The 20,863-nt window shown below is 36.5% G+C and overlaps 1 protein-coding gene across 5 annotated transcripts in view; it reads right to left on the bottom strand.

Moving 5' to 3' along the window:
* Positions 1–592: 592 nt before the first annotated feature.
* Positions 593–20,863, bottom strand: part of LOC137244792 (aquaporin-like) — a 165,612-nt gene continuing 145,341 nt past the window's right edge. For all 5 annotated transcript variants that reach the window (XM_067774306.1, XM_067774307.1, XM_067774305.1 and 2 more), the window contains 3 exons: positions 5,679–5,822; positions 5,393–5,605; positions 593–5,319 (listed from right to left, as the gene is read on the bottom strand). In XM_067774306.1, the coding sequence (XP_067630407.1) occupies positions 5,131–5,319; positions 5,393–5,605; positions 5,679–5,822 (546 nt within the window). In that variant the 3' untranslated portion in view covers positions 593–5,130. The remainder of the gene's footprint in view (positions 5,320–5,392; positions 5,606–5,678; positions 5,823–20,863) is intronic.

The raw sequence follows: 20,863 nt of genomic DNA on the forward strand, positions 1-20,863 counted from the left end.
TAACTTTCTTTCCGAAGGGTGTTTTAGAATTTCCTTCACATGAAATGTGAAACATTTCTTTTTTATAAATAAAACGAAAATACTTGGCGTTATTTATCTCCGAATCCGAGGTTTTTCTTCCAATTACCGTCGCGCTCCTTTTAATTTTCCCTACAAACTGGCGCAACGGGACCTACATGTTTTGTGCCGACTTCGAACGGCATCTGCAAAGCAGATGAATTTTCACTGAGAAGCTTTTCATGGCAGAAATACACTCGGAGTGTTTTCCGAGGGGCAACCCTGATTAGAAAAACTGTTTTCTAAAATTTTATGTAACTTTAGCCGGAAGTTGAAACCAGCACCTTTGACTTAGACTTAAATTGATTGGGCTACAAAACTGCATACGCATAAAAATTCCGAGAACTCAAAATTTGAATTTTTTCGAAACGTTTTCATAATTGGTTTGCAAATTTTCTGTTACAAAAATTCAAAGACATTTTTTCTCAAAATATCGAAAATAAAACAAGAAGAATTTAAATTAACAAATACGGAAAGATTTGTCAATGTTAATTTTTTGTTCACTGCTGTATATTCAGTAGTTTGGAAATAAATATTTTCTAAGCTCATGTGTTTTATTTTTTATCGGAATTTATTTAATCAATAACACACATAAATATACTTTCAAATCAATGTATTCAAATAAAAGAAATTATATAAATGCATTTATTTCATATACATACATATATATGCATGTACTTATACATATATTAAATTAAAATAATATTGGTTTATTTGTAAACTTGCACAAACAATTGTTGTTGATTTGTTTGTTTCATTTTCGGCTGTGTTGCATTTGTTATCGTTAGTTAGGTTGTTAGTCATCGCTTACTTGCTAAAATTACAAACAAATTATATGAATGAAAATGTATGAATAAAAATAAATGATTTCTACAAAACTTTGTATAAAATTCAATAAAATTGGTGATAAGCAAGCAACAGTTATTTGAAGCTGGAGGCAAACTTAATTTATTCACATGACTAAACTCCAAAAAAAGGCTTTTTATAAAAAATTTTAAATATTTTTCAAGCTTAGAGAAAATTAAAATTTAGGTACAGATAAAAAGCTAAACAACACAAAATGTGCAAAAAAAAATAATAATTCAATATTTTCAAGAAATTGACATTTAAGAGCATTTCCATATTTTGTGGCATTGGATGGCGGGCGTGAATGAATGGTGTCGAGAATGAGATGAGGATTAAGAAAGAACTTAATAAATTAAAAAGGAGACGCTTTATTTTAAAAGTTGTATGAGACCACTTAAGAATTTTTCTTTATTATTCACATCTAAAAGTGGACTTATACTAACTATGCAGATGAAATGATTATTTGGCATATGAATTGTAAATATGATGCTTATTTGGCTAATTATAATTAGAAATCAACATACGCATACATAAAATAATACTAAAATTTGCATAAACGTAACATTTTTACGTGTATTGAAAATAAGTATGTATGTACAGTAATTGACAGTGAAATAGAGTCAGGTATGATTTTCCGAAGTAACGCAACAACTTTTCGTTTTTGTTGAAATATCTTTCATTCACTTTCTCTCAAACTAACTAAAAGATTGAATTTAAAATTTAAAAAGTCTAATAACAATTTCACACAGATTGTTAATAAAATAATTAGTAAATTTTTCATGCATGCATAGTAATAGTAGTAACTGAGGAAACGGCTGGTATTCATATTAACAATTTTGTCTAAAAGATTAATATTTTTTGGGGCACCTGGCAGGTGTTCGCTTAATGAAGCAAATGGCCATGTGTGAAAAGGAAAATTAAACTATTTCATTAAAAAAAAAATTGTGATTAGATTTAATTTTTGTGTGAAATCGGTAAAAAGAAAGATTATAACCAAACGTCCTCTAAAAGTGCGCGGCACTACACCTACTTTCAGAAACTTGTCAGGTGGGTTTTGTCGAAGGATGAGGTAAGCTCAGCCGCTCCAGGGTCAGGCGAAGGTCCCACTAACCTTTTCCAATTAATAACACAAGTAGTTGTTGTTTTGTTCCGAACACGCACACACACACGATGCGGCTTTTGCCTTTCGATGCAGGCAGCCTTTGATCCCAGAGAGAGAGAGATAGAGAGGGAGATGCCACGGATGATAGCGTAGGAGCGACGGAAGCGGGTCTCGAAAATGACGGTACGGGTCGCGGTTCTCAGAGAACGGTGGTGAGAATCTTCAAATCGTATCTTACCCCAGAGAAAGCTTACTCGGATTGGTTCAGGCGGATTACGGTGGTGCTTTCTACGGCTAATGATTGCAAGGAGGGCGCAGTTTCACTTGGATTGGTTTAGGCGGATTACGGTGGTGCTCCTACGGTTAATGCTTGACAGCGGCGGGCAAGGAGGGCGCAGTTTCACCTAGGTGAAGTATATATAAAGTTTCTATTAATACTACCCAACGTCTAGATGTATTTGTATACATGGGTGCTGGGTAGACTCAGTACCCCTCTCAGGGAGCCTCGGACGAGAGTCCTAGCGACCATGAGCGGGGTAGTGGTGTCCACCGTTGCATTCGGCTCGGCACCCCAATCAGGAGGCGGGGGAGGGAAATGCTCCTCGGCCACCCTGAGTGGACTGTCCGCGCCTCATGCCATCCCCCATTTGTTGATGGGTAGACCCAGTACTCCTCTCAGGGAGCCTCGGACAGGAGTCCTAGCGACCGTGAAGAGTGCAGCAAGGTCCACCGTTGCATATGTCTCGGCACCTCACCTAGGGAGCGGGGGAGCGGGATGATCCTCGGCAACCCTGGGTGAACTGTCCGCGGCAAATGCCACCCGTATTAATATGTATTGGGCCTGGCATGTCCCTCAAGTGGAGCCCAGGACCGGTCCTGGACGCGCCTTGGGGCAACTACCCGTGCCCATCCGTCCTTCAAGGTAGAAAGGGAGCGTATCCCCTTCTACCCCGTGGGACGTTGTGCAAAGGTTGGTTTCCCATAGGTGAAGGGGAGGGGGAGATCCATGAGCCCGATGGGTTCGCTGGGAGTCTTCCCCGTTCACCTTGGGGCCCCTTTGATACCTACCATTGGAAGTTTGGCCTTAGCCTCACTTACCTAGGTGAAGTATGCAGTGAGTTGTGGCGTTTGCCATTTCATACTAGTTAGCGTATAAAATGGTTAAGAATTCAGCTCATCAATAACTCCTCGTTATGATAGCGAATGAAAAATGCACGCCAGATAGTCAGTACCACACGTACTGAGTATGTTTCATTGTTCGCAGTTGGTACTTGGCATACTATGTGCGGGTGGTTGTTCGCTGTGCAAGGCGATCGTAGGGTATGTATGTTTAAATAGCATATTATGTGCGGATGGTTGTTCGCTGTGCAAGGCGAACGTAGGGTATGTATATATTTAGTGTTAGGGTATGTATATATTTAATGTTAGGGCTGTGAGTAGGTTATTGTGAAGTAGAATTTTGGTACGTTACAAACTGTTGGTTGTTTTGAGAGTATCATACATGGACCCTGTAGGGAAAATATCTGGTAAAACACTGGTGCGCTCGTACTGTATTCGGAACCACTACCTATATCTCTTTTACATCCTTTCAACTGGCTAATTTAACATGGCGTTGTTCTAGGCGATGGAAACTGTCCCCGCTGCATTATCTTTTGTGTAGTTCCGAGCTACATTAACATCTCTACTTTAGAACTAGTTGGTTTATTGGTACTTTTTCGATAGTTCTAAGCAAGTGTAGATCTAATTTCCTTTGTTGGTACTATTTCGTTGGATCCGAACCCTGCAATATCTCTGTTGAGCTGGAATTTTAGTATAATGTAGTTATATACCCTAAAGAAATTGCAGAGTTTTTTGAGATTGAGATAGAACTATTTCCCTTTTTCTCAACTCAGAGAGGACGGCAAAGAGGCAAAGTGCAAAATGTGTAAGCTGCGGATGGATAACAACAACTCCACAATATCTTCAAGAATCGCAGAAGTCATTAAAAAATCACGAAAAAAGAACATCGAATAGTGGAAAGTGGCACTACTCGAATGCAAACAATAAGTCAATTATTCGAAATTGAACTCCTAAAAAATTTGTTTTTAAAAAGTAGGTCGCTGTCGTCAATTTCAGTTTCGCAAATTTTTCTTTTATTAAAAGTGTGCGGTTGCATTTTTATAAACTTGCATTTAGCGTCATTAAATCAATCCCGTCGTCAAATTTCGCCACTTGATAAGTATTTGTTAATGAACTTTTCCAGTTTTTTCATTCTTTGAAATTTTCGATATCGAAAAAATGACCGTGGTTATGGACTGCTGTGGAATATTTTCAATACTAACGATAATATCGATTTTAATACGACTCATGATCCAAAATTTATTCTGTACAGATTAAATAAAAAGGGGCGTTTCCGAGGCCATTTTTAATTCGAAGATATTTGTACCAATACCATAACACCATTAAGATTGAATTTTAGTAAATACACATAAAATAGTCATATGTCATAAAGATATTGCAAATTTGTTTAAGGTAAAACTTTAAAGTGTATTTTGAAAATTGGCGCCCCAATGTCATAATTTTCATCCGGTGAAAATGGAATAGCAACAACTACGCTCAGCCAAATTTCGAATCGATATATTTAAAGGCTTTTGATTTACGGTTTGCAAAACTCTGAGCTTTTCTTCTCTTAAATGTGAGCGGTGGTGCCACGCCCACTTTACAAAAATTTTATTGAGATTTATATCAATTTCTTTATACAACTGAACAATCCACCGTTATTCGATTAACGTTGCAACGTGTAAACTGCAGTTGGATATAAGAAATCAGAAAATTTTCTTGAAGAGCTTAAACGTATAAAATATTTGATTCTATTACACTGTCAGTGTACTGTATGTGCGTAAGCAATTTAATGTATAGCGTCAAGCTTACTCAGCTCGTTTTAAAATTCCACATACATTCTTTAAGATATAAAAGGTAAAATGCATGCAAGTATAAATACAAAATAAAAACAAATTTCTCTCAATACGCGCATACAAACTTTAGCTAAAACGCCAGTGCTAAATTTAAGTGTGCAACAAGTGGACTTTTACAAATTTTTTGTTGTTGCTTTTAAACTTTTTGAAACACGCATACGTTGCATTTGTTTAGAAATCATAAGAATGGTCTTCATCATCGCCTTTGCGCACCTTAAAGACAAGTCGATAAATAATTGCGGCAACAATACCACCAGCAATTGGTCCAACCCAATAAGCCCAATGATCCGTCCAGATATTTTGTATAACAGCAGGGCCGAAAGAACGAGCTGGATTCATGCTAGAGCCAGTTAATTTTACCTAATATACATATAATACAAAAAAGTTTAAACATTGTTTTTCTAATTAATTTAAAAAAGCAATTGCCACTCACAGCGCACAAATGGCCAGCAACAATCGAGAGTCCAATAGCAAGTGGCGCTGAACCTTTGATATCCGTACGACCAGGATCGGAAACGGCTTTAACAACAAACACCAAAATGAACGTAATTACAGCTTCGATGAGCACAATATTTCCAGCACTGAGTCCAAAAGCAGAACCAGAAACACCCAAGTCCTTACCAGCAACGTCAGCGGTTACGGCGGCCTATAGAAATATATATGCATAAATTTTTTTGAATTTATGAATTATTTTTCCTTTTTAGCTTATTCGAATTTACATTTATAACTGCTGCTCCAGCTATGGCTCCAACTAATTGTACGATGACGTAGAACAAACTCTTCAAAATGCTCATTTCACCAACAACCAGAAAGCCAATTGTGACGGCTGGATTGATGTGACAACCGCTGATGTGCCCGAGACCCTTAAATGAGAAGTAAAGGATTGAAATATGTTAAGCATGGATTTTATGTATGAAGCTAAGTAATACTCAATGTAATAACGTATTTGATAAAAAATTAGGTTAGGCTAAACAGACCGGTCCGTAAGGACCTCACTCTGAAAAGCCCTATAAAAGTCGATTCAAATACTAAAAGCTTTCTAACACCAATCCGACTTTTAGCTTTTAGATATGATAGCTGTGACAGACACCTAATATCTGAAGTCTTAACCTGCAAGGTATGAACACCGAACGTGCTTAATCGTTTCCACCAGCAGCCCGCTCTTCCTGATATCGCTGACGAGTACTGACTTATAAACATGTGACGCCAGGAGGCAGTGTCCAGTAAGTAAGCCCATCATGAGCCCACTTATTACATAAGATTACTTTGTTAATCTCATGTCGTGAGATCTGAACATTATTTTCGACACTTTGCAGCACTTCGCCTCTTTAACCCTTCTAGCTTGGGTACATTATACCTCTTAGTTAATAAAACCAGGTTCGTTGGCGGTCAACCGGACGTCGGATGTCCAAGTATGTACATATATATATATATATACAATAGAGCATGAATCGATTGTTTAATTTTCACATATTGAGAAAACTAAAACTATGATAAGATTTGTCGGCAGTGTTTTGCTTTGTACACGAAATTAACTGCACCCTAATGTGCCAAGTTTCAAAAGTTAAAAGATTGTACATAATAGTTCTTAAATACAATTGTGGTGATACATATATGCATTGCTAAATTGTGATTTAGGTGCGTGCGCATGCGCGGTACACACCTCTGATATCTGTAAATGCTTTTAAAACCATACAAGATAGCTATTCACATATGGCTAGTTCCATGTCAGTTCGGCCAATGATTTGAGGCGAAAAAATATGATTGCAACTGAAAAGTTAAATAGAAAAGGGTCAGAATGTATAGGACACAAACGTTAAAAATGCCACCCTAATTTGAGTACAAAACGGAAAAATTAGACTGATGAGGGCCAAACACCGCAATTAGTTTATCAAAAATCCTAATTTGACTAGACGTGTGCCGAAAAACAAGTTCTTGCAAACGGAATGGATCGATTTAGCATGGAATGAGTCACATACAAGGGGGGAATAAAGTTTGTGAAAATTTATTGAAAGTCATTGCACATGCGTGCCATTATTTGCTTGTTTTGAGTTCATCGTTTAAATGGCACAATTTGTCAGAAATTTAAATAAAAAGCTGACAGTTACAAGTGATATGCAAATAGCATATGTGGACAGTTTAATATATGGGGGTTTGCTTATAGTGAATTCTAATCGTATTAAGTGCGGTGAGAAATAACTTTTGCTGCTGTAGATAGTACAATACTTTAGTATGAATATTCACAGCAACCTGTAAGAGCCTCAAATCCTAGATAAATATAGAACAGTTGGCAGATATTTCTTCTTAGAAGTTTAGTCCATGTTTTACAAAATTCGGTTTAAAAATAATTACACGTGTGAGTAAAAAGTATGTTTTTTTTGCGCATTCAGGCATCCCATACGCATATGCATACATAAATATTTACATATTCACTCTTATAATCTGTAAGTACTCGCCTAAATAAATTGCAATGACTTTTAACTACAAACGTTTAACGATTCTGTCTTGTTGAAATTGAAAGTGATTATTTTGCAAAACTTTGAAAAAGACAGATCATCGCTCAAATGAGAATATTTGAGTTAACAGAGGAATTTATTTGATAAGTAATGATTGAAGATAATGACAGCATGTGCAGTAATTTTTCTTTATGACTTTACTTACGGCTTAAATCCATTCATTTGGAAAATAATTTTATTTTGTGACCTTACCTAATGCTTTTTGGTTTTGAAATAGTATGTACCCTAACATAAATGCTTTAAAAATTTATATTTGATTAGCCAACAAAACTAAAAGTTGAATGGGATAATAAGTTAAGCATCCGACCTACTGAAGACGATATCAAGAATGTTTAAGACTGCCACCGCTGTATAGCTAAATGGTTAGCGCAGCATGCCTAAAGCGTACTGATGATGAAGGCTTAGCACTCTTCGAAATGGATCTATCTGCGCAGCTACGACAGGTTGTCTGAAAAATTTTCTACTTACTATTCCAAAAACAAAATACAATTTTTCAAATTTAGAAAAATTAAAAAATAACAATAATTATCATTAGAAAAAAAATTATTGTTCTGGCCTTGAGCTCGATTCGAACCTTGAGTGATTTACAATAATCTTACAGACTAAATTATCAAAAATTTCTTATATATAAGTAGAAAGTATTAAAAAAAGATTTTTACATGATATAGAGAACTAGCAGACCCGGCAGACGTTGTTCTGCCCTAAATTTGGTCTATATGCATATATTTTATTTATTAATTTATTTATTTAAATATAGTAATCTTTGAAATATAATGTTTCTTACAGACTACATAAGGAATTAAATATATTTCCAAAATAATTGTTTAAGTTAAAAATTTATTTAATTGTAATTTGAATTTAGATTTTCCAATTGAGAAATTTATATTCAAAGAATTCGAGAACAAATTAAACTCTCGTAAGGTTCTGATGAGAGGAGCATAATATGTATAGTTAGTCCTCACGCATTCAATAAAAAAAAAACAAATCATTACTTCTTAGGTTCCTCTGTGGAACTAAGAAGTTAATTCGTTGTAAAAGAGTCGGAGCGTCTACTATGCCTTGAATGATGTCAAACACAAAGCTAAGCGAAAGCAAGATTCTTCTGTTATCCAACGTCTTCAGGTTAATAAGGAGACATCTAGCATTATAAGACGGAATAGGCTCTTCAAAGTTTAATCTGCGCAGAGCAAATTTTATGAAGGTCTTTTGTACCCGTTCTAGCCTCTTTATATGGCAATCGTAAAATGGTGTCCATATAAACACAGCGTATTCCAACGTGGAACGAACCATCGAGGTGTAAAGAAGTTTTAGGGTGTATGGATCAGTAAAATCAGTACTGCAGCGGCGTATAAAGGCAAGCATTCCGTATGATTTAGCAATTGCATGATTTATATGATCATGAAACATAAATTTGGAGTCAAAAATTACTCCTAAATCTCGTATTTTAGACTGCGTAGCCAGTTTAGATCCATTAATATCATATGATGTAGGAATTAATGAACGGGATTTTGAAAAAGTTATGTGAAAACATTTAGTAATATTGAGTTGCAGGTGGTTTATTCTGCACCAACTGGCTACATTGTCCAGATCATTTTGAAGACTATGGGCTTCAGAAATACACGAAATTTTTGAAAAGATTTTCAGATCATCCGCATACAAAAGGAACTCAGAGGATAAAAAACAGGAAGATATATCATTAATAACAAGTAAGGAAGGTTAAGTTCGGGTGTAACCGAACATTACATACTCAGTTGAGAGCTATGGTGACAACACAAGGGAAAATAACCATGTAGGAAAATGAACCGAGGGAAACCCTGGAATGTGTTTATATGACATGTGTATCAAACGAAAGGCATTAAAGAGTATTTTATGAGGGAGTGGGCCATAGTTCTATAGGTGGACGCCATTTAGGGATATAGCCATAAAGGTGGATCAGGGTTGACTCTAGAATGCGTTTGTACGATATGGGTATCAAACGAAAGCTGTTAATGAGTATTTTAAAAGGGCGTGGGGCTTAGTTCTATAGGTGGACGCCTTTTCGAGATATCGCCATAAAGGTGGACCAGGGGTGACTCTAGAATGAGTTTGTACGATATGGGTATAAAATTAAAGGTATTAATGAGGGTTTTAAAAGAGAGTGGTGGTTGTTGTATAGGTGGTCGCCTTTTCGAGATATCGCCATAAAGGTGGACCAGGGGTGACTCTAGAATGCGTTTGTGCAATATGGGTATCAAACGAAAGGAGTTAATGAGTATTTTAAAAAGGAGTGGGCCTTAGTTCTATAGGTGGATGCCGTTTCGAAATATCGCCATAAAGCTGGACCAGGGGTGACTCTAGAATGTGTTTGTACGATATGGGTATCAAATTAAAGGTATTAATGAGGGTTTTAAAAGGGAGTGGTGGTTGTTGTATAGGTGGTCGCCTTTTCGAGATATCGCCATAAAGGTGGACCAGGGGTGACTCTAGGATGCGTTTGTGCAATATGGGTATCAAACGAAAGGAGTTAATGAGTATTTTAAAAGGGACTAATCCTTAGTTCCATAGGTGGACGCCGTTTCGAGATATCGCCATAAAGGTGGACCAGGGGTGACCCTAGAATTTGTTTGTACAATATGGTTATCAAAAGAAAGGTGTTAATGAGTATTTTCAAAGGGAGTAATCCTTAGTTCCATAGGTGGACGCCGTTTCGAGATATTGCCACAAAGGTGGACCAGGGGTGACCCTAGAATTTGTTTGTACAATATGGGCATCAAACGAATGGTGTTAGTGAGTATTTTAAAAAGGAGTGGGCCTTAGTTCTATAGGTGGATGCCGTTTCGAAATATCGCCATAAAGGTGGACCAGGGGTGACTCTAGAATGTGTTTGTACGATATGGGTATCAAATTAAAGGTATTAATGAGGGTTTTAAAAGGGAGTGGTGGTTGTTGTATAGGTGGTCGCCTTTTCGAGATATCGCCATAAAGGTGGACCAGGGGTGACTCTAGAATGTGTTTGTACGATATGGGTATCAAATTAAAGGTATTAATGAGGGTTTTAAAAGGGAGTGGTGGTTGTTGTATAGGTGGTCGCCGTTTCGAGATATCGCCATAAAGGTGGACCAGGGGTGACCCTAGAACTTGTTTGTACAATATGGGTATCAAAAGAAAGGTGTTAATGAGTATTTTAAAAGGGAGTAATCTTTAGTTCCATAGGTGGACGCCGTTTCGAGATATCGCCATAAAGGTGGGCCAGGGGTGACTCTAGAATTCGTTTGTGCAATATGGGTATCAAACGAAAGGAGTTAATGAGTATTTTAAAAGGGAGTGGGCCTCAGTTCTATAGGTGGACGCCTTTTCGAGGTATCGCAATAAAGGTGGACCAGGGGTGACTCTAGACTTTGTTTGTATGATATGGATATCAAACGAAAGGTGCTAATGAGTATTTTTAAAAGGGAGTGGGCCTTCGTTCTATAGGTGTTCGCCTTTTCGAGATATCGGCATAAAGATGGACCGGGTGACTTTAGAATATGTTTGTACGACATGGGTATCAAATGAAAGGTGTTAATGAGTATTTTAAAAGGGCGTGGGGCTTAGTTCTATAGGTGGACGCCTTCACGAGATATCACCATAAAGGTGGACCAGGGGTGACTCTAGAATGAGTTTGTACGATATGGGTATAAAATTAAAGGTATTAATGAGAGTTTTAAAAGGGAGTGGTGGTAGTTGTATATGTGAAGGGGTTTTCCAGATATCGACCAAAATGTGGACCAGGGTGACACAGAACATCTTCTGTTGGATACTGCTAATTTATTTATATATGTAATATCTGCCAAGATTTTAATGGTTTTTTATTTCGCTCGCAGAACTTTTTCATTTTCTTCTACTTAATATGGTAGGTGTTACAACCATTTTATAAAGTTTTTTCTAAAGTTATATTTCGCGTCAATAAAACAATCCAATTACCTTACCATGTTTCATCCTTTTTTTCGTATTTGGTATAGAATTATGGCATTTTTTTCATTTTTGGTAATTTTCGATATCGAAAAAGTGGGCGTGGTCATAGTCAGATTTCGGCCATTTTTTATACCAATACAAAGTGTGTTCAGATAAGTACGTGAACTGAGTTTAGTAGATATATTGATTTTTGCTCAAGTTATCGTGTTAACGGCCGAGCGGAAGGACAGACGAACGACTGTGTATAAAAACTGGGCGTGGCATCAACTGATTTCGCCCATTTTCGCAGAAAACAGTTAACGTCATAAAATCTATGCCCCCACCAAATTTCAAAAGGATTGGTTAATTTCTGTTCGACTTATGGCGTTAAAAGTATCCTAGACAAATTAAATGAAAAAGGGCGGAGCCACGCCCATTTTGAAATTTTCTTTTATTTTTGTATTTTGTTGCACCATATCATTACTTGAGTTGAATGTTGACATAATTTACTTATATACTGTAAAGATATTACATTTTTTGTTAAAATATTACTTTAAAAAAAATTTTTTTTTAAAAGTGGGCGTGGTCCTTCTCCGATTTCGCTAATTTTTATTAAGCGTACATATAGTAATAGGGGTAACGTTCCTGCCAAATTTCATCATGATATCTTCAACGGCTGCCAAATTACAGCTTGCAAAAGTTTTAAACTACTTTCTTTTAAAAGTGGGCGGTGCCACGCCCATTTTCCAAAATTTTACTAACTTTCTATTCTGCGTCATAAGTTCAACCCATCTACCAAGTTTCGTCGCTTTATCTGTCTTTTGTAATGAATTATCGCACTTTTTCGGTTTTTCGAAATTTTCGAAATTTTCGATATCGAAAAAGTGGGCGTGGTTATAGTCCGATATCGTTCATTTTAAATAGCGATCTGAGATGAGTGCTCAGGAACCTACACACCAAATTTCATCAAGATACCTCAAAATTTACTCAAGTTATCGTGTTAACGGACGGACGGACGGACGGACATGGCTCAATCAAATTTTTTTTCGATCCTGATTATTTTGATGTATGGAAGTCTATATCTATCTCGATTCCTTTATATATGTACAACCAACCGTTATCCAATCAAACTTAATATACTCTGTGAGCTCTGCTCAACTGAGTATAAAAATAACAAAAAGGAGGGGACCTAGGATACTGCCCTGAGGAGGCAATGAAGGGATCGGACGCACAATCATCAACAACGACTACACACTTGCGAAGAGAAAGATAGGATTTAATCCATGATAGGAAGGTGGAATGAAAACCGACATTGGCTAACTTTTCTATTAAAATTGAATGACTAACCTTGTCAAAGGCTTTTGAGAAATCTGTATAAACAGTGTCCACTTGCTGCCGATCATTAAAAGCTGACACACAGTAATCTGAGAACACCGCCAGGTTGGAAACTGAGGATCTGCCAGACACGAAGCCATGTTGATTGCAGGAAATTAAGTGACTTACAGAGAAATACATTTTATTTACTTATTTTCTTTAAAGCTGGCTTCGGGTCAAATTGAGTAAAACACAATATGTTTAAGTTTTACTACCAATATATTTCGGCTACTCTTCCGGTAACCGTCTTCAGGGTGTAACTATTGACAAAATCGAAACAAAATAAAATAAAACATTGACAATTGCACATATTAAAAATTATAAAATTGAACAAAATATATGTAAATACATTGCATTTATTTACACGTCTGCTCTGTCTGACGTGGAGCTGTGTACTGTCTTGTTGGAAAGTAAATATTTGTAGCTGTGCGCGCAGTTCGCTATATCTGTCTTATAATTAAGCCTAATGTTTGTATCTTTGTCGACGATATGTAATATTTCTAGAGTGAAACGTTTGCTATAATGTTGTTCTTGCTGGAGAATCTTTGTTTCTTCAAAATTTGGTGTATGTGCTCTCATTTTACAGTGCATCATGAGTGCTGTTTTTTGATTCATTACATTATGGCAATGTTTTAAATCCGACTTGTGTTGGGCAAGTCTACTTTTCAATTTTTGTTTGCTTGTTCCTACATAAACACTATGGCAAGGCTCATTGTTTTTACCTTCTTTGCATGGAATTTCATAAACTACGTTACTTTTTTCCATTTCGGGTATTTTAGATTTTGTTATGTTGAAAAAGTTTTTCAAGGAATTAATAGGTTTGTGTGCTATTTTAATATTTTCTTTATTGTAACAATCTGACGTCGCGAGTCGTTCAGAGAGTTGAGGTACATAAATAACTGATTTGAAAATTACTGGGTTTTCGGATTTTTGGTTTTGATGTTTTGATTTACTTAATAAGCTTTTAATAGTTTTATCGGGGAACTCGTTATTCCTTAGTAATGCAAATATTTCTTTTTCTATTTGGTTGTGGTACATCTCATCTGAACTTTGTAACATCCTTCGAATACAGCCCATTGCTGTATTTCGTATCATCGCCTTTGGGTGTTTAGAAAAAAAGTTGACGATTCGTCCTGATGCCGTCGGTTTATTGTACCACTTTAATTTGAGTACATTTCCATACTTGTTTATCATTGAATCCAGAAAAGGTAATTTTCCATCTTGTTCTAGTTCTATGGTGAATTGTATACTTTTGTTGAAAGAATTTAGCGCGTTTAAAGTGTTTTGTACCTCCTTTTCACTTACTATTGCAAACAAGTCATCGACATACTTTGTAAGCAATCTTGGTTTGCATCCCAATTTTTCTAATGTGTTTTCCAAAAGTTTTTCCATTATTATGTCTGCAATCACTGGCGAAGCAGGTGATCCCATTGGCATGCCTTTTATTTGCGTATATACAGTGTCGTATTTAAAATATCTACTTTCCTGAATACCCAAGCAATTATTTATGGAAATAGTAAAATTCTGTATTCAGGAAAGTAGATATTTTAAATACAACGACACTGTATATACGCAAATAAAAGGCATGCCAATGGGATCACCTGCTTCGCCAGTGATTGCAGACATAATAATGGAAAAACTTTTGGAAAACACATTAGAAAAATTGGGATGCAAACCAAGATTGCTTACAAAGTATGTCGATGACTTGTTTGCAATAGTAAGTGAAAAGGAGGTACAAAATACTTTAAACGCGCTAAATTCTTTCAACAAAAGTATACAATTCACCATAGAACTAGAACAAGACGGAAAATTACCTTTTCTGGATTCAATGATAAACAAGTATGGAAATGTACTCAAATTAAAGTGGTACAATAAACCGACGGCATCAGGACGAATCGTCAACTTTTTTTCTAAACACCCAAAGGCGATCATACGAAATACAGCAATGGGCTGTATTCGAAGGATGTTACAAAGTTCAGATGAGATGTACCACAACCAAATAGAAAAAGAAATATTTGCATTACTAAGGAATAACGATTTCCCCGATAAAACTATTAAAAGCTTATTAAGTAAATCAAAACATCAAAACCAAAAGCAAAAATCCGAAAACCCAGTAATTTTCAAATCAGTTATTTATGTACCTCAACTCTCTGAACGACTCGCGACGTCAGATTGTTACAATAAAGAAAATATTAAAATAGCACACAAACCTATTAATTCCTTGAAAAACTTTTTCAACAAAACAAAATCTAAAATACCCGAAATGGAAAAAAGTAACGTAGTTTATGAAATTCCATGCAAAGAAGGTAAAAACAATGAGCCTTGCCATAGTGTTTATGTAGGAACAAGCAAACAAAAATTGAAAGGTAGACTTGCCCAGCACAAGTCGGATTTAAAACATTGCCATAATGTAATGAATCAAAAAACAGCACTCATGATGCACTGTAAAATGAGAGCACATACACCAAATTTTGAAGGAACAAAGATTCTCCAGCAAGAACAACATTATAGCAAACGTTTCACTCTAGAAATGTTACATATCGTCGACAAAGATACAAACATTAGGCTCAATTATAAGACAGATATAGCGAACTGCGCACACAGCTACAAATATTTACTTTCCAACAAGACAGTACACAGCTCCACGTCAGACAGAGCAGACGTGTAAATAAATGCAATGTATGTACATATATTTTGTTCAATTTTATAATTTTTAATATGTGCAATTGTCAATGTTTTATTTTATTTTGTTTCGATTTTGTCAATAGTTACGCCCTGAAGATGGTTATCGGAAGAGTAGCCGAAATATATTGGTAGTAAAACTTAAACATATTGTGTTTTACTCAATTTGACCTGAAGCCAGCTTTAAACAAAATAAGTAATTAATTAAGAGGTCGCCAAAAATCACAATTACATTTTATTTATTTATTTATTTATTTATTATTTAAAGTCGACGACAAACTATGGTCGACTGCATAATATAAAAGATATATAAATATACAACTCAAAAGATAAAATTTAAGATATATCGAGATTTCAACAATGTTATATTACAAACAAAGAAATATTAATGAACATTACTATTTAATTTCAAAATATAATAATAATAAGAAATATGAGTAGAAATAAGATCTTATGCCGAAATCTTATACTGGCGGAATGCATCAGATTCCGCTCAGCATGATATCGGAATGCAGTGGATTCCAATCTCCCTGTTGGAATGCAACAAGATTCCAATCAGCATGTAATGGGAATCCAGCAGTGCTAAGAGTAGTGTAATGAGGATACGCCATCACAAGGCATAAAAAAGTAACATGACCTGTGTTGTTGGAATGCACCGGATTCCAATCAGCTCGATGCCTGACCCATAAGATTATACTGCCGGAATGCATACGATTCCGGTCAGTGACTCATGAAAAAGCGTATTTTTTACGTTGTTGGAATGCACCAGATTCCAATCAACACAGTACTGTCTTGTTTCTTCTTAATGATACATGTTGATAAATGTTCCTCCATCCTTAAGCGAGATAGTTCCTGTTTTTTATCGAAGGAATAAAATGCCGGCAAATTAAATTAGCTTGTATCTCTTAAATTAGGTAGGCAAGTATTGCATTACGTATAGTGGCAAAAGTACATTCAAGACTGATGCAGCTATACAAGTCGTTGTAGTGCGCGCACCAGATAAGAAGAGGATTATTTTTAGCAAAGTTTCGTCGACAAAGGGGTAAATAGAAAGGAACGTAGTGTCTGGATACTCTAGGGGGAACCGCAAAAAACAAGCGGCTGAGGAGGTCCGCGGAATCAATTTCTCCAATAATGAGCTTATGGGTGAACAATACCCCCAGTAATATTCTCCGATTTTCCAGAGTGGGTAAGTTAATAAGAAGAAGTCTACTTCTGTATGGAGGAAGGTGGAGACTTGAGTCCCAATTAAGGCCGCGCAATGCAAATATCAAAAATTGCTTTGAACTGACTCAAGACGCTTTATATGCTTTTGAGAAACAGGGGACCAAACGCATGAGCAATACTCGAGTATTGGACGAACCAGCGATGTGTAAAGAACCTTAGTGAGGTACGGATCATAGAACTCTTTAGCCCATCTTTTAACAAATCCAAGTAAACCCAACGCTATGTTGGCTATAGATGAAATATGCATGTTAAAATTCAATTTCGGATCAAAAAGGATACCTAGATCATTTGCAATAGATATACGCTCCAAAGGCGTACCATCTATTACATAAGATTTCAATGCTGGCTTCACTCGGTGAAATGTCATATGCTTACATTTAGAGCAATTTAAAGCTAGTAAATTTGTTGTGCACCAACATTGGAACGAGTCCAAGTCGGCCTGAAGAAGATCCAAGGAACTCAAATCGGTAGGACAGTAAGTGTAGCAAAGTTTTACATCATCCGCATACATTATAGTATGGGAATATAATATTGTCTGTGGCAAGTCATTAATGAAAAGGGCAAAGAGCAAAGGGCCTAGATGACTTCCCTGGGGTACGCCGGAGGAAACTCCGAACGATTCCGACAGATTGCACTTGAACAGGACTTTTTGGGTCCGGTTAGAAAGATAGCTTTTCAGCCACATTAATAGGTGAAACGGAAAGCCCAGTAAATCAAGCTTATGAATAAGCAACTCATGGTTGACGGTATCAAATGCTTTGCTGAAGTCCGTGTAGATGACATCCGTTTGCTTGTTCGCTAAAAATCCTTCCATAACTATAGAGGTGAATACAAGCAAATTTGTAGTGGTTGACCTTTGACGAATGAAACCGTGTTGGCATGGAGATAAAAGACTAGAACACTGATATTGTAGTTGAGTGGTAACAATCTGTTCAAAGACTTTAGGAATGACTGAAAGTTTAGCAATACCCCTGTAGTTTTCAACTTTTGACCTACTACCTTTTTTATGCAGGGGTATAATAAAAGACTGTTTCCAAAGTGCCGAGAATGACGCAGATCCCAGAGATAGCTCAAATAATTTTAAAATAGGCTCACACATGTTTTCGGCGCAGTACCTAAGCACGCAACTAGGAACACCGTCCGGTCCCGGAGAAAAGGTGGGCTTCACAGATTGAAGACTCTGAAGAACAATATTACCATCAATAGCAGGATTACTAATGTAATTTGAGCTATCTAAGTGATAGGGATATTGACCGGAATGAAAACCACTGGATGAATACGTGGACTTAAAGAACTCAGAAAATAGTTCAGCAACGTCGTCATCAGTGCAAGCTTTTTTACCTCCAAAGGTTAATGAGGAAGGATACCCAGAAGTTTTCCGCTTTGAATTTACGAAACTGTAAAACTTTTTTGGATTTCTAAAAAATTGGGCTTTACAACAACTCAAGTAATTTTTATAACAAAGCTGATTAAGACGGTGAAATTTAGAACGAGCTATTAGATATTTAGAGAGGTCTGCAGATGCTCCAGATTTCTTTAACCTCTTATAAAGCCTAGATTTAATGTTGTTAAATCTGATAAGTTGCCTTGAAAACCAAGGGGGCTTATTCGAACATAGGGGAATACGGAGAAGGAATGCAGGTATCAAAGAAGCCATCAAGCGTACTGTAAATATAGAGATAGCCGAATCGATATCAGTGCAAGCATAGAGATCCGACCAATCATGGGAAGCCAACAGATCATTGAGCATAATGAAATTCGCTTTGTAGAAGCATCTAGATCGGGGACGAGACTGTACTTGAATCCTACGGGGTAGGCTGATATCAAGTGATATCTCTAGCATAGGGTGAAGAGGGTCTTCTGGAAGGGATAAAGGTGGTATTCGCGTAAGGGCAGTACCCACCGAGCCATCCACAAATACTAAATCCAGCATTTTATTTCCACTATTTGGAACATTGTTAATCTGTAAAAGAGATGAGTCTAACAAGCAATTGAGAAACTCATGTTGAGCAGTGGGAGTTAAAAAGTTTGAATCACTTATATTAACCCAACTAACTGTTGGCAAGTTAAAGTCACCAACAACAACAAGTCGATCGTTATCTCCCAACTGCGAATGCAAATCACAGATGGCCGAGCTATGACTAGCATAAACATCCATATCCGAACGAGGTGGTATATACGAACAGCAAACAATTACGCTATAGCTACCGAATGAAAGCCTAACTGCTATGAATTCGATATGAGAGATATTGTCCAGCGAAATCAACTCAGACGATAGGTTAGATTCAACAGCAATAAGGACACCTCCCGCTCTAGAGATGCGATCACGCCGATAAACAGCATATTTATTTGAAAAAACCTCAGAATTGTAATTATCAGGCTTTAGCCAGGTCTCCGTAAAAGCTACAACTTGTGCAGAAAAGTTGAAAGAATTAAGGAAGAATGGAACAAGTTTTGATCGTAAACCACGAACATTTTGGTAATTAATGAGAAGACGGGACAGATCAGCAATTACTTTTGTGTTGTTATTACTGTGTTCGTCATACCGTTTTTTGGCTGTAATAAAACAGGTTCGGCCCCCGCCTTTCTCGTAAACAAGTGAACCACAGAATGCTTGGGCCAAAAAGAGGAATCAAGTACCTTATCGAAATATTCATCTGAAGAGGAAGAGCCAAAGCTCTACAGTTCTTAAAAAGATATGACGAAGAACCGTCCATATCAGGCTTCATAGAGGGTTTTATGTTATTCACTCCTACAACTATATCTTCTAAAGTGAGCACCAGAGAGACAAAATTCGACATACCCCAACCCCCTGGAAAAGCACAGCCCAGTCAACAGAGCATAGGTCATTATTCAAAAGCTTTAAGTTATGAGTATTAAAATTAAAATTAGTAAACTTCTTTGTTCCCTGGACGTTTTTCTTAAGATTTTAATGTTGTTTTTGTCGAGCTTTAAGCACAGGACGATTCGTAATCATTCGAAACAACTTTTGTCAAGTTTCAAGACAAGAGGAACATGATGTTGGCTGGCATAAGACAAAGGTTCAGAGCACTCGTCCAATGAGACATTCATGTTACCAGTTATAAAAATAAGATCCAAAATCTCATTAATTTTTTACAATAATTATTTATTTGAATTAGACCTATGCTTAAAAATTTATCTACCAGATAAGTTTCGCAAAAGCTGGTCATATTACCGGGAATTAAAGATCGGCTATCATCTAAAAAGGACCAAGTTACGCAAGGGAGGTTAAAATCACCCAATACACAAAAATTGTCATCAGACCCATTATTCTTAGAAGCTAGAGCTATTACATTATCAACATGAGCTTTATAAAGTATGTCACAACTAGCAGTGGGAATATAAGAAACGGAAATAAAAAGTTTAGATGAGCCTTGCACTAGAACGCATACTTGATCTAGCAAGGAGTCTTCATTATCCAGATAAAATAGGGACGACTGATAGCATTTTTTAACCGCTACTAGTACTCCTCCCCCTCTGGATAGTCCAGTCTTGATAACATTCCTGTCTTTGCGGTATACATTATAAGAATTTGAATCAAAGAATTCATTATCGTTGAAATCTGCATTAAGCCAAATCTCAACAAAGACAAAGATGTCATAATCAGAATTTGTACTTGAAATAAATATAGATTTATATTTAGTTCTTAGTCCAGATACATTTTGAAAGTATATATTAAGGTGACTGCCATAATTACCACAAACTTGTGCTACTACGGGGTTTTTTGTTCGGTACTACCTTTTGAAAAAAATTAAAAGGACGTACTTTAACATTTGTGAGCCAGATGTTGGCATTTAAAACCTTTTGATAGCATTCATCAGCTACTCCGGGCTTGAAACTAACTTTCGATAGATGTTCCGCATTGGCACCTTGCTTAATTAACGAAAAACATCTCAAATTCTTTGAATCAATTTTAGCATGCTTTGTAACATATGTTATAATATCAGTGTACGTTACACTCGATGAGAACGACGATATATGTAACCAATTAAATTTAAGTGTTGTAACCACACTAAGCTCATTGTTGTTGTTTGATCCAATAACTAAGGGTGGTTTAAGAACTCGTATGTGTTTAGAGCCAATTTTCCGCTTGGGATCGATGGAAGTCTCACACGCAGTACCCTTAACAGACGCATCAGCGGTCGTATTCTTAGTTGCAGCAGTAGATGGAG

This window comes from Eurosta solidaginis, chromosome 3 (genome assembly GCF_040869045.1).
Source record: "Eurosta solidaginis isolate ZX-2024a chromosome 3, ASM4086904v1, whole genome shotgun sequence".
In the NCBI taxonomy this organism is placed as follows: domain Eukaryota; kingdom Metazoa; phylum Arthropoda; class Insecta; order Diptera; family Tephritidae; genus Eurosta; species Eurosta solidaginis.